General features: G+C 37.8%; 1 protein-coding gene across 14 annotated transcripts in view; it reads right to left on the reverse strand.

Moving 5' to 3' along the window:
• The window catches only part of MCTP1 (multiple C2 and transmembrane domain containing 1), a 560962-nt gene that overhangs the window by 106455 nt on the left and 438883 nt on the right, over positions 1-15624 (reverse strand). Inside the window, exon 19 of one of the 14 annotated variants that reach the window (XM_057541270.1) lies at positions 6313-6433. The exons of the other annotated variants lie outside the window; for them this stretch is intronic. Coding sequence (XP_057397253.1) covers positions 6323-6433 — 111 coding nt within the window. The 3' untranslated portion in view covers positions 6313-6322. Of the gene's footprint in view, positions 1-6312; positions 6434-15624 lie in introns of those variants that run through there. 14 annotated transcript variants of the gene reach the window in all.

Consider the following 15624-nt stretch of genomic DNA (forward strand, 5'->3'; position numbering starts at 1 on the left):
AAAACTGAAGGCACTTTTTGGCCAACCCAATATTAAACTTATGAGGGGTTGCAGTGAAATGTTTTACTAATAATCAGAGCAAGAAAAATCCAGATCTTTAGAGAAACTCATTATTGCTAGTAAATGACATTAGCATACATTGTAGATTTTGTGAAGTCTGGAGTTGAAAAAATTAGGTTTTTAAATGTTAACAATTTTTAACATTCTCATACCCCTAGATATAAAAGTATCTTGTTCTGAACTACCAGCTTTAAGAATGTCAATTCCTGGGCTACCCTGGTGGCGCAGTGGTTGAGGGTCTGCCTGCCAATGCAGGGGACACGGGTTCGGGCCCTGGTCTGGGAGGATCCCACATGCCGCGGAGCGACTGGGCCCGTGAGCCACAATTACTGAGCCTGCGCGTCTGGAGCCTGTGCTCCGTAACGGGAGAGGCCGCGATCGATAGTGAGAGGCCCGTGCACTGCGATGAGGAGTGGCCCCCACTTGCCGCAGATAGAGAAAGCCCTCGCACAGAAACGAAGACCCAACACAGCCATAAATAAAAATAAATAAATAAATAAATAAATATGCTTGTACTTTAAAAAAAAAAAAAAAAAGAATGTCAATTCCTGTCCATACATTTTTTTCACTTTTAAATCCAAATACCTTCTATCTAAATCAGTGTTATCTTGCATATGATTTTATCATTAACATCACAAAACACAATCCTTCAGTATCTATTTGTGCCAGGCTTTAAAACCAACCTGCATTTTTTTTTTAACATCTTTATTGGAGTATAATTGCTTTACAATGGTGTGTTAGTTTCTGCTGTATCACAAAGTGAATCAGCTATGCGTATACATATATCCCCATTTCCCTTCCCTCTTGCGTCTCCCTCCTACCCTCCCTATCCCACCCCTCTAGGTGGTCACAAAGCACCGAGCTGATCTCCCTGTGCTATGCGGCTGCTTCCCACTAGCTATCTACTTTACATTTGGTAGTGTATATATGTCCATGCCACTCTCTCACTTCGTCCCAGCTTTCCCTTCCCCCTCCCCATGTCCTCAAGTCCATCCTCTATGTCTGCGTCTTTATTCCTGTCCTGCCCCTAGGTTCTTCAGAACCTTTTTTTTTTTTTTAGATTCCATATATATGTGTTAGCATACGGTATTTGTTTTTCTCTTTCTGACTTACTTCACTCTGTATGACAGACTCTAGGTCCATCCACCTCACTACAAATAACTCAGTTTCATTTCTTTTTATGGCTGAGTAATATTCCATTGTATATATGTGTCACATCTTCTTTATCCATTCATCTGTCCATGGACACTTAGGTTGCTTCCATGTCCTGGCTATTGTAAATAGAGCTGCAGTGAACATTGTGGTACATGACTCTTTTTGAATTATGGTTTTCTCAGGGTGTATGCCCAGTAGTTGGATTGCTGGGTCATATGGTAGTTCTATTTTTAGTTTTTTAAGGAACCTCCATACTGTTCTCCATAGTGGCTGTATCAATTTACATTCCCACCAACAGTGCAAGAGGGTTGCCTTTTCTCCACACCCTCTCCAGCATTTATTGTTTGTAGATTTTTTGATGATGGCCATTCTAACTGGTGTGAGGTGATACCTCATTGTAGTTTTGATTTGCATTTCTCTAATGATTAGTGACGTTGCGCATCCTTCCATGTGTTTGTTGGCAATCTGTATATCTTCTTTGGAGAAATGTCTATTTAGGTCTTCTGCCCATTTTTGGATTGAGTTGTTTGTTTTTTTGATATTGAGCTGTATGAGCTGCTTATAAATTTTGGAGATTAATCCTTTGTCAGTTGCTTCATTTGCAAATATTTTCTCCCATTCTGAGGGCTGTCTTTTCATCTTGTTTATGGTTTCCTTTGCTGTGCAAAAGCTTTTAAGTTTCATTAGGTCCCATTTGTTTATTTTTGTTTTTATTTCCATTTCTCTAGGAGGTGGGTCAAAAGGATCTGGCTGTGATATATGTCATAGAGTGTTCTGCCTATGTTTTCCTCTAAGAGTTTAATAGTGTCTGGCCTTACATTTAGGTCTTTAATCCATTTTGAGTTCATTTTTGTGTATGGTGTTAGGGAGTGTTCTAATTTCATTCTTTTACATGTAGCTGTCCAGTTTTTCCAGCACCACTTATTGAAGAGGCTGTCTTTTCTCCATTGTGTATTCTTTTTTTTTTTTTTTTTAATATTTTTTTTATTTGTGATAAGAATGCTTTAGATGAAACTAATTTTGTACAACAGTTGGACAAAGATTTTTTTTTTTTTTAGATAGAGTTATTTATTTATTTATTTATTTATGGCTGTGTTGGGTCTTCGTTTCTGTGCGTGGGCTTCCTCTAGTTACGGCGAGCGGGGGCCACTCTTCATCGCGGTGCGCGGGCCTCTCACTGTCGCGGCCTCTCTTGTTGCGGAGCACAGGCTCCAGACACGCAGGCTCAGTAGTTGTGGCTCACGGGCCTAGTTGCTCCGCGGCATGTGGGATCTTCCCAGACCAGGGCTCGAACCCGTGTCCCCTGCATTAGCAGGCAGATTCTCAACCACTGCGCCACCAGGGAAGCCCTCCATTGTGTATTCTTGTCTCCTTTATCAAAGATAAGGTGACCATATGTGCGTGGGTTTATCTCTGGGCTTTCTACCCTGTTTCATTGATCTATATTTCTATTTTTGTGCCAGTACCATACTGTCTTGATTACTGTAGCTTTGTAGTATAGTCTGAAGTCCAGGAGCCTGATTCCTCCAGCTCCGTTTTTCTTTCTCAAGACTGCTTTGGCTATTTGGGGTCTTTTGTGTTTACATATAAATTGTGAAATTTTTTGTTCTAGTTCTGTGAAAAATGCGATTGGTAATTTGATAGGGATTGCATTGAATCTGTAGATTGCTTTGGGTAGTAGAGTCATTTTCATAATGTTGATTCTTCCAATCCAGGAACATGGTATATCTCTCCATCTGTTTGTATCATCTTTAATTTCTTTCATCAGTGTCTTATAGTTTTATGCATACAGGTCTTTTGTCTCCCTAGGTAGGTTTATTCCTAGGTATTTTATTCTTTTTGTTGCCGTGGTAAATTGGAGTGTTTCCTTACTCTTTCAGATTTTTCATCATTAGTGTATAGGAATGAAAGAGATTTCTGGGCATTAATTTTGTATCCTGCTACTTTACCAGATTTATTGATTAGCTTTAGTAGTTTTCTGGTAGCATCTTTAGGATTCTCTATGTATAGTATTATGTCATCTGCAAACAGTGCCAGCTTTACTTCTTCTTTTCCGATTTGGATTCCTTTTATTTCTTTTCCTTCTCTGATTGTTGTGGCTAAAACTTCCAAAACTATGTTGAATAACAGTGGTGAGAGTGGGCAACCTTGTGTTGGTCCTGATCTTAGTGGAAATGGTTTCAGTTTTTTACCATTGAGAATGATGTTGGCTGTGGGTTTGTCATATATGGCCTTTATTATGTTGAGGTAAGTTCCCTCTATGCCTACTTTCTGGAGGGTTTTTATCATAAATGGGTGTTGAATTTTGTCAAAAGAAGAGCAACCTACATTTTAATCATAAGTATTCAGAATGGTTATTTTGAAAATCTATAATTTACTGAAAGGTAAATGACATAATTTTTCCTAATAAGTATCTTATATCACATTGCATAAAATGAACTTTAGGGGGAAAGTCCTGCAAGGAAGACTGGGAAGGCTGAGACTATCTTCATTTTATGAATCAGGAAACTGAGGCTCAGGAGGTTAAACTTGTCTAAGGACATCCTTTACTGAGTGGCAAAGTCAGCTAACTCCCAATCCAGTGTGCTTTTCCCACAATGCTCCACTGTCTCTAAGGTAAAGGATTTTATACTGAATGTTGATGCTCTGAAGGTCTCAATTATTTAGGGACTGATTATTCAACTTGTAGATTTTTTTCTATCTCTACTTCTTCCTCTTCCTCTTGCTCTGGGATAACCACTAAATGGAATACCACTTTTTAGGTGCTCTGGTAAAGGTTTGGCATGTCAAAGAGGTAAAACACTAATGGTCAAAATGAGGTTTGTAGAGACAATTTCATTCTTCCTTTTCCTCACTCTCTTGCATGGCTCTGAATAATCAAAGTTAGCTATTCACATGGTTTCTATGAAATGGGGTTTTCTTCTGTCCAAAATGTTTAGAAGAGGTTAGCAAGGTGGCTGTAAAGGCAAAGACTGGAAAATAATTGAGCCAATTACATTTTACAAGCAAAAGAAGCCTTACTTTTTCACATGAAGATTAAACAAACAAAAAGACCTTTTCTACTCAGAAGCTAATGAAGGTGGGCTTGGGCTTTTCACTTCCATTTAAACACGGCAAATTATATAAAGTAGAGTGAATGATTAAAAATATTAAGATTTTATAGCAATACCATTTCTTAGGAGGTGCAAGATGTACCTGAATTTTCTTTCTTTGAGCCTGGGGTTTTAAGAGTCCCAGGCAGGGACTGGGCCATCCAGATCATCCCATCAATTGATGCTCTCATTGAAGTGCAGTGGAAGATGCCTGCATTCAATGATCATTCAGTGTGACACATGACAGTATCCCTGGGGGAGCGCACTTCAGAAAAATCATTTAAGTTGGAATATTGAAATATCCTATTCTTTTGCAAACTACAGTATATTTTAAAAAAGAAATCTCATCCAAAATGATTAACACTTCCTACTGTTCAGGAAAAAAGCCTGCCCTTTCAGACTAACAGCTGTGAATCATTAGCTCTCCAGTGATGAGATGTGTTTGATGAGTATTTTTCTTTCTAATTAAGAGATGAGATTCTCTATTTGACTGTCTCTTCAGAAAGAAGTGAAGAAAAAATTCTCTGCCTACATGGAAAGGCCATCTCCTACAAAACAATTAATTATTTCACGGCTCTTTTAGAAAATCCCTTTCCTCCCTAATTTCAATTCATTTTTTTTTCTTAAACTGAACACATTTACGGCCTTCACAGTATTAACCCATTTTTCACCCAACCTTCACCCTCTGTTTACCTGTTTGTTTCATCATTCAAAAATGTCTATATCAGATGAAATAAAATGAGGAAATATAACAAAAGTAAGTACATGCTTATGCTAACAGCATTTGATGTGAGAATATTCACTGATGTGAGAGAGGCCTCAAATTAGAAAGATAATAAATACATAGTGTTTGCCTTTTGAGGAATTAAGCAATGCTTAAAAAAAAAACTTTTAAGGGGCCTAGCAACATATAAAAACTGGTTATGGTAATTAATCCCTAAAAGGAAACTATTTTACCTCTACCATTAAGACTGGCCCTAGGGCTTCCCTTGTGGCGCAGTGGTTGAGAATCTGCCTGCCAATGCAGGGGATGCGGGTTCAAGCCCTGGTCTGGGAAGATCCCATATGCCGCGGAGCAACTAGGCCCGTGAGCCACAATTACTGAGCCTGCGCGTCTGGAGCCTGTGCTCCGCAACGAGAGGCCGCGATAGTGAGAGGCCCGCGCACCGCGATGGAAGTGGCCCCCGCTTGCTGCAATTAGAGAAAGCCCTCGCACAGAAACGAAGACCCAACACAGCCATAAATAAATAAATTTTAAAAAAAAGACTGGCCCTAAAGAAGAAAGCTAGTGGAACCTAAAATATGTGTCTTTTCTTTTTTTGAAAAAGCCATCATCCAGGTTAAAAAATTCCTGAATTAAAAACATGATTGGAGAGAACAGTAAGAAGCAAATGAAAGCACTGTTTGCGAATCAATCCCATCAACTGCCTCCTTAGATCCTTTTTGGCACAAGGAAAGAAAGAAGGGGAGTAAGGGAAGAGGGTCAACTTTCAAACATCTGGGTGCTGTGCTGTCACTTCCCTCCCCGAGGGTGCATCTGGAAACATGTGGCGATGTTTTTAGTTATCACAATGACTCAGTTGGGAAACGGGTGATACCAGCATTTATTGGGCGGGGCATGGGTGTGAAACACCCTGAAATATGTGGAACAGTTCCACCCAGTGAAAAATCTCCCTGTCCCACATGCTAACAGTACTCCTCTTTGAGAAACATTGTCAATTCTCACATAGACACTAGGATATTCCACAACTAACTTAGAAAAGAAGAAACAGTAGGTACATACATATACAAATGTGCACAGAAGGCTAGATATATTTCCTAGATGATGGCATGAGAGTAGCAGAGAAAAAAAATTGCACTCACTCATATGTATTTGCACTAGATTCTTTCTCCCCATTAACACTCAATATTTCTTAAATATATGTCTAAAGAAGAGCTGGAGGTGAACCCATTCTGCCCACTTACTCTCCCTTGGATTAAGTTAGGCTCCATGCATCATCAGGGACTTCAGAACTTCATCTTCTGGGAAGGGGGTGGTTTTGCCTTGATTTAAATAGCCAGATGGTGTCACCACCTGTTCTAAGGTCTTTATTTCTGGTTGATTCCACTAGAGCTTTTGGTACCACCTACGTGAACAGGAGAGAGAAGATAGGCAATGTGAACCCGATTAATTCCCAGCCTAACAATAGCCTTTTTAAGGTGGTTTTAAAGTATGACACGTTACTCTCTTGAAGAGAGGCTTTGCTTTGTTTGGACAATTTTCTAAAATAGACAGTGGTAAGGAATTGGTCACAACCTTAGACCTGCTGGATTGCCCCACCTTGTTTAGCTGTTTCCTATGGTCTTGCTGAAATGACCCAGAGAACTTTATCATGCTTATATGCATGCTTATATACAGTGGCTTTTCTCCCTCTCTCAATCAGAATGAGAACTGAGATGATTCCCTCTATTGCTTTCTTTTTGAGTAGTTACAACCAAATACCAGACTGAAGAGACCTGTGCTGTGTGTGTGTGTTTTATGTGTTTAGAGCAAAAAAGTCAAAGTGTACTCTCTACCAAATGATCACTTATATTGATTAGGCAAAATGCAAAATATGTTAAGAGAAACATCTATCTCTGTTGTTCTGGTGACAGAATGAGGTATATGGTTAGGAGTAGAAAAAAAATGATAAATTGGTTGATTTATTGGCAAAGCTTTGAATTGAATGCATATACTATAACTTAGTTCATATATTTACTGAAGGTGTTAAAAAAATCATTGTTTGTTCAGATTTACGTAGACCACTTATAAATACACACCAGGAAGTTCTGATTCTTTACTTTGTGAAACCGTACACAGGGTTTTTGAAATTGTTACCTGAACCTTAAAGTCTACCATCTTAGAACATCCAGGCCTTTTTGAAAAGCATAGCTTGACTTCATCTATTAAAGAAGCAAGCATGACAACTAGATAGGACTCATTTGAAGCTGTCTTACAAATGACTCACAGAAATACCTACTGAAGAATCTCCACAACAAAATGGACCAAAACAACCTCAAAGATGGTGCTATCAACTAATCATAGCATAATGCACCCTACTCTCCTTGATGGAGATATTATATCAATAGAACCTTCAAGCCAGAAGGCTTGGGAAATTATTTATTTATTTAGATTTTTTTTCATTTTCAGCTTACAAGTTGTACCACTATTTGGTGTCATTTTTATCAAAGTCAGAGATGAAAGGCTCTGGCTTTGCTTTGAGAACACTGACAACTCCAAAATGTAAAGCCCAGAGTGTGTCCAACTACAGCATCGCATCAACTACACATGAATAACTGATAAGCAATCCCTGCAATGTTGTGAGTTTCTTGTTAGTAAAAGTTTGGATGTAGAATGAAAGTGACAAATGCTTATAGATGCCCAGAGAATGCTGATTCTCTGAGGCCTCTTTCATTAGAAACTAGTACTTTACCTAGTAGTTTGTAATGCCTACCATGGAACCAAGCACAGTTATGTTTTTAATTTTAATAGTTTCATCATTCACAGAAGTTCTGCTCATTCAAAAAAGGCTGCACACAAAGTCCTTCTTGCAGGTTACAGATCAACACATATTTATTGTTTTAAGTGGCCAAATACCAACAATTAAGAGGAATTGGTGAACTGGTATTATTTGGTCCATGAGGAGGTTGCTGGTCTGAAGTAACAATTGCTCTTAAAAAAATACTTAAGGACTACATCAAAAAACATGTAAGAGTGAATAAGGTTGTTAAGCTCACTGAAGCTTGTCTTTTCCTAGAATCCCATTTCTCCAAAGTCCAGCTGGTTTTGGAGGGACCCATGACTATCTCACTAGTGTAGGTAAAGAATATTTCACGCTTGAATTATTTTCTAAGTTAAAAAAAAAAAGGGCATTTTAATGTTGGTTCTCAATTTGTTTGTGTTTTGCTTTTGTTTATTCTCCAGTGTCAATGAAAAAGGCATATTTCTCCATGATATTCAAGTCATTATAGAATGTTCTGATATCCCTTCCTGTTTTTTAAGTTTTTAAACTATTATTTAATAAAACTGTTGGATTAACTGTGATATTTTATTTAGGGATATTGTCACACAAGTGTGCCATTTTTATGTATTTTCTAGGGCTTTGGAAGTTCTGTAAATGTTTGTTAAAGCTTATTAAAGATAGTTATCTTTTAAATTTTTAAAGAAATTAATCTATTATCATTACTTTTTTTTTAAGATTTGTTTTTGATGTGGACCATTTTTAAAGTCTTTATTGAATTTGTTACAATATTGCTTATGTTTTATGTTTGGTTTTTTTGGTCACGAGGCATGTGGGATCTTAGCTCCCTGACCAGGGATCGAACCCGCACCCCCTGCATTGGAAAGTGAAGTCTTAACCACTGGACTGCCAGGGATTCCCTATCATTACTATTTATGAAGTAGGTTCTTGATCAACTTCCCTCTTTGTGTGTGTAAATGCTGTATCTAGAAACACAAATCTGATACCAATGTTTGCTGATGTACAAAATATAAAATTTTCCCTAAGCTTGAAATCTGGCTTTAAAGCTATCTCCATCATGAACAGGTACAATATTTAGGGCAACAGCTGGCACTTCAGTTGCTCATGGGGGGGAAATTCCCTCTGTTCCATATGACATGCCAGAAAATAGGATACCCAGCTATCTAACAAGCCAAACACATGTTAGTGAAGTCTGCGATCCAAGTTACTCTAAGAATTAATCCTGTGGTCTCTATACTCCTCCTTCTATCTCACTGAACAGAAACAGATCAATAATCATCCAGTAGCTGGTATGCAGAGGGCTGTACTCTGCCAAGTTTGGGGATGTTTGGTACCATATTCTGATTCATTTCCATTCAAATTATCTCCCCCAGACTTATCCAACTTATGTGATTATCTTTCCTGTGCTACTGATTTCTGATCTTTCTTTTTAATCTCTCCTGACATAACCTAGCTGTTACTGCAGGTTATTCTTTATCCAGATTTAATATCTTCCTTTCAATCTTAAGATCACAGAGCCAAAGTCAGAAAGTGCATTTCTAAATTTTCACCCTCTTAAATAGATTTAAGACCTAATAATATCATATATTTCAGTGATCTTACCAGTTTCTGAAACTTCATCTCCCATTCTGTCTTATAATTTTCTAATTTTCTCCTTCACTGGTCTCATTCTCCCCAATCCCTCTGTTCTGGAAAAACTTCAAGAGTTATGTTTAGCAGCTCTAGCTATGTCTGAACATTTCTCTTTGCAATTCAAATAATCATCTTAGGCTGATTTTAACAGCCTCCTTTACTCCATTCCATCTTTTACCCTTGCTGTGTAATGTTTACTGATGAATGTCTTTCTTAACAGATCTAAGTGGTCTAGTTACCACACGGGAAGCCTAGAGGTTTGAACACTAAGTATACATTTCTCTTGGCTATTTTCCACACCTCTAAACATTCTCTTCAATGCAACAGGGCTTGTGTTTCAATGGTAACAGAAGTTATCAGAGAACACTAGTTTAGACAGCAAGCAAGCCGCACTCCAACTGTTCAAACAGCCTGACTTTTACAGTAAAAGGAAAGGCCCTGGGCCAAGACCACTGAGATGAGCAGGTATTTTTAGTTCACTTGTAGGCCAGCTCTAATGTAATTCTGAAATGTTGTCTTCAAACCAAACTCAACTTTTTCAGGGCTGTCCAAATCTGTTTTCTTTTATAGCAAGTACAAATTCTTGGAGCAAGGGAAGCATGCGTATCATTTGCAATGCTGCTGCATGTCTATGGTGTTGATGCCCGATGGCTCAAATTAGTCCACAAAACAGATGAGCGCATTGTAATTAGCTCTTGTCAAACTGTTAGAAATACAAAAACCATTTCCACTGTAATAGAAATTATGAAAAAGAAAAATCTCTCCTATCATTTTCAGCCAAAATAGTTCCTGAAATGTCTGGTAGTTTAGGATTCCAGAGTTCTAAAAGAAGGCCATGTCGTTTTCAGAAAAGCTTTCATTTCATTGACACGGAGATGCTGAGATGCTGTTGTTGTATTTGATGAGATTTTAAACCTCATTTCTAAAAACGACCTGTCGTAAGTGGACACATTTTGTTGAGCCACAAAGCACTGATGTATGATTCTCAACAAACACATACTTCTTGTATTTTTTAAATTAAGATTTTTTGAACTTTTTCTATCAGTGTGTTATCATGTTTTCCTGAATAACTAAATGTTATATTTTGTCTAAACAAAAGAGGACATTAAGGGGGCATAACAATGGGTTCAGATGGGATAACTTTGATGTTAAACTCTCATGTGATGGTCATCAGTTTCTTGTTGACAATTTACTAGAATATTCATTGTTAGGACAGTAACACAAAAGATTATTTTGCTCAGTCTTTAAGTTATTCGCAAGCTTCAGTTAGGTTCTGGAGCTCTCTGGAATTTAATGTCCTCTCAAAGAAAAATATGAGCTATTAACAGGCAGATATTTCAAAAAGGAAATTTAAATACTAACCAAAAGGTGGTGTAGTTTGAGATCAGGTCAGATAAAACAAAACAAAACAAAACAAAAAAAAAACTATCCCCTTCTACTTGCCTTCAGAACTTTCTCAAAGATATCTTCAGGTAAACTTGTGGGAATGAGCAGGATGGTATAAATTAATCTGTCTTTAAAAGTAATGAAATTACCACATACAAAAGTCGATACAAAATTAATCACAGAGCTAAAACTATAAAACGTCTAGAAGAAAACATAGGAGAAAAGAGTTGTGGCCGTGGGCTAGGCAAAGAACTCATACATACAATGCTAAAAACATGACCTAAATGTGTATTTAAAAATTAGACTTCATTAAAGTTAAAAACTTTTGTGCTTCAAAAGACATCATTAAGAAAATGAGAAGACAACTCACATACTGGGAGAAAAAATGGCAAATCATTAAGCTCATAAAGGACTTGTATCCAGAGTATATGAAGAACATTTAAAATTAAATCTAAAAAAAAGTGGACAAAGGATTTGAATAGACATTTTACCAGTGAAAACACATGAATGTCTAATAAGCCCATGAAGAGAGGCTCAACATCATTAGTCACTAGAGAAATGTAAATTAAACCACAATGAGATACTGCTTCACATCTGCTAGATTGGTTATAATCAAGGCAGAAAGTACTAAATTGTGAAGGTATAGAGAAACTGGAACTCTCATACATTGCTGGTGAGAATGTACCATGGTACAATCACTTTGGAAAATGGTTTGGTAGTTTCTTAAAAAGGTAAACACACATAAACTTAACATATGAACCAACAATTCAACTCCTAGTTATCTACCCAAGAGAAATGAAGACATATGCCACATAAAGTCTTGTATATGAATGCTCATTTACAGTAGCATTATTCATGATACCCCCAAATACAAACAACCCAATTGTTAATCAACTGGTGAATGGATAATCAAAATGTACTATATCCATACAGTGGAATACCTCAACAATAAAAAGAAGGCACTCCTGACACAATCTGTCATGGATTCAGAATCACTGTGCTAAATGAAAGAAGTCAGAAAGAAGTAAGTAAAGGACTACATTTGTATGATTCCATTTATGTGAAATGTCCAGAAAGGCAAATCACTAGAGATAGAAAACAGACTAGTGGTTGCTAGGGGCTGATGGTGGGAGTGTCTGTAGTTGGCATGAGGGGTCATACAGCTCCGTAAATTTACTAAAAATCAGTGAATTATACACTTAAAATGGGTAAATTTCATGGCATATATATTATACTTCAGTAAAGTTGTTTAAAATAAAAAGTGATAATTTCTGTGGAGGTAAATTCCAATCCAAAGAACTGAGAGAAACTAGGCCAAGGCAATGAATGATCATAGCTCTTGGATGTAGCTTGCCAACACTCTCAAAATATTTAAAATGCTAGTTGATGACACCATCTACATGATGGTTCTTCTAACAGTTGCTGCTCCTTTGAGTTCAGAGAAGTTCCACAAAGGCTATTAAGGAAGAGCTAAAGCTAACATCAGCATCAATGATTGCTAATTATAATTGGAAAACCAAGGTCCTAGAGGCAGGTGATGAAAAATGGTAATAAAACGCTTCCAACCCTAAGGTGAGACTATTACGCAATGAGTTTTAAATTCCCATGAAAAATATGACCCATTTTGAAAAGAAAATGTTGAATTCCCTACCCTGTGAATAAGAAATGGCTCAAAGGATGACCAAAAAACGCTGAGGAAAACTCGGTCAGAGAAGGTAGGGGAAAAAAGGAAGGAAGGAAGGACAGCTTACAGGAACAGGCTGAAAGAAAAAAAATCAGATAAAGCAAAACAGAAGCAAATCTTAGTACAGGAAAATGAGGATAGAGCATACAAGGTCAACTTCCCTGCCCAGAAGAAAGCACTACTGCATAAATATGACAATGTTTTCTTACTCTGTAATCGTGCTGGGGAGCTCTTTCAATTTGGACCGAGACACTTCGGTTTTCATTTGAATTCCTCAGTGATGTCTATTACCAAGTTACCCATAGTACCACCTATCAGGAAATAAAACTTTTCACCCCCACTTCCATCCACAAAAATAGCAGGAAAACATTCGGAGGGATTCGTTTTATTTTTCTGGTCAGCAACAGTCAGCAGCTCCCTTTGGTTGGTTGAGTTTGTTTTTCTCGGTATATTACATCAAGAAAATAGAAAGGAAAACTGCTGAACACAGCAGGAAGAGTGAAATAAATCTGAAAACTGCTTCCCACTGTTTTTATTTCAGCACTTCGAAAACTCTGGGCTAATCCTGTATTTTCCTATACCGCTGTGTACATTTCCTAGATATTTTTTTTTCATGGTAAAGCTTAATACATGTGTTTGTAAGTTAACTGAATTATAGCAAGCATGGAGAAGCGGGTGAGCCCTGGCAGATTTCCCCTTGTTTTCCCAGCCGTTTTCTCTATCAATTGCTGCAATCTACACGGGCTCCCTGTCCTGCTGTCAGTGCTGCAGAGCTATTGTATCTCCCAGGGCGACAGGTGTGGCTTTGTCCTCTAAGTGCATGACACTGGGCAGAAAGCAGCTCACCTTTCACAAGTTCACTGTTGTGGCAACATCACACTTCTTTCATTGACCTGGTTGCCTTTCAGACATGTTTGACCACACTGTGCAGAAGTGTTCATCACCTTTCTCGCTCTAATAAAGACATCGACTTAGTAGCAGCTCTGGGTTCAGTGTTTACTGGTGTAATAAGCGAGAGTGACATGTTTCCTCTTCTCTAGCTCTGGCTCGACCTTTTTTTTTTTTAAAGGAACATTTATTTATTTATTGGCTGCTTTGGTCTTTGTTGCTGCACACGGGCTTTCTCTAGTTGCGGCGAGCGGGGGCTACTCTTTGTTGTGGTGCGTGGGCTTCTCACTGCGGTGGCTTCTCTTGTTGTGAAGCACAGGCTCTAGGCACGCGGAATTCAGTAGTTGTGGCACGCGGGCTCAGCAGTTGTGGCTCGCGGGATCTAGAGCGCAGGCTCAGTAGTTGTGGCACATGGGCTTAGTTGCTCTGCGTCATGTGGGATCTTCCCAGACCAGGGATCGAACCCGTGCCCCCTGCACTGGCTGGCGGATTCTTAAGCACTGCGCCCCAAGGAAGTATTAGCTCAATCTTGAGGAGGCAGGGAGAGGTGTACAGCTTCTAAATATCAACTAGAAAAGAGCACCTCATTGCAAATTACAGCAAAAGTAAATGGACTGGGGTTGGTGTCAAAGAGAGGGCAATATACTCCCTAGAAACAAAACACAGATCATGGTATCTATCATGGAATTTCTGGATTGTCTATATGGCTTTGTTTCTTTCTCTCTTATGACTGACCTATGCAAAATAAAGCGTAACTGGCATACAGCTAGAGAAGCAGAGCCTATAAAGGAACATTGTGAAAAGGTAAAATAAAAAGGGCTAAAAAATGTTTTCTAAGATTTCTCCCATAAAACAATTAAGCCTGTTTTCTTTTTCTATTGTGAAACTTTATAGATAATGAGAGCCCCAAATCAGCTAAAACATTTTAGTGTTCAGGGTAAAAGAGGTTATGTATGAATACATTTACCAAGCTATAATACAACATGAAACGTTTGTGTATATGGATATAACATAAGATGTGTGTATATAAATTTATATCTATACTGTATCTATATCTATCGATACTTTTATTCATCCATCCCATGGGAAGTGTGTAACTTAAATATTAAGTTATTATTTATGGGACTCTATCCCTCAACTGTAGAATAGAAATATCAATTCAATTATAACATGAAAGTTCATTAAATGCCATTAATGATATAGTTTATCTCACTTCTAAGGAAATAATTTTACACGGGATATATATTGATATAGTACTGTTAATATATTAAGGAACTTTATTATTTTGAAACCTCAACTGGAATTGAAAATGAAGCCTGCTTTAAATAATTATAATTAAATAAAATTATTACCATGTGTATTAGCCATAATTTTTTAACATCTATTTTACTATCTTATTTCCAGAAATAAGGTGGTAAAATTGGAAGGATTTTAAACAATTTTCATAGCCTCTCTTCAAGATCACATGAAAAGATCCTAAAGATATATTTTTAAAGCTTATTAAATGTAAATGAATATTTTTATATTATGTGATTTAAAGTCATCATTTTATTAATCTGTTTTTAGAACTTCTCCCTTCCCGTTTTAAGATCCATTTAAAAGACTGTGTTAAAGATAAAGGTGTCAAAGATAAGAAAATGATAATCAGTACTGGAAACCTGTAACAGAGAAATCCTATACCTTGCTGAAAACCTCTTATCTTCTCACATCTTCAAGACTCACCCAGTGCTTCAGCACAGCTAAAATATGCCTGGGGACTTCCCTGGTGGTGCAGTGGTTAAGAATCCTCCTGCCGTTGCAGGGGACACGGGTTCAATCCTAGGTCTGGGAAGATCCCACATGCCATGGAGCAACTAAGCCCATGTGCCACAACTACTGAAGCCCGCGCACCTAGGGTCTGTGCTCCGCAACAAGAGAAGCCCTCAATGAGAAGTCCGCACACTGCAATGAAAAGTAGTTCCTGCTCGCCGCAACTAGAAAAAGACTGTGTGTGGCAACGAAGACCCAACGCAGCCAAAATTAAAATTAAAGAAAAAAAATTTTTTTAAATAAATAAAATAAAATATGCCTGGCCTATCACACAGAAGCAGTTGAAACTTGCTACATCATAACCTTTCAATTCCACTGCCTTTTTGACAATTACACGAGTCCTAGTCCCCTGATACACTGGTGACCTAAAAAAAGTAGTGTTGGTTTTTGGTTTTTCTTTTTGGTTTTGGTTGTTGCT

This window comes from Balaenoptera acutorostrata, chromosome 2 (genome assembly GCF_949987535.1).
Source record: "Balaenoptera acutorostrata chromosome 2, mBalAcu1.1, whole genome shotgun sequence".
Classification (NCBI taxonomy): Eukaryota; Metazoa; Chordata; class Mammalia; order Artiodactyla; family Balaenopteridae; genus Balaenoptera; species Balaenoptera acutorostrata.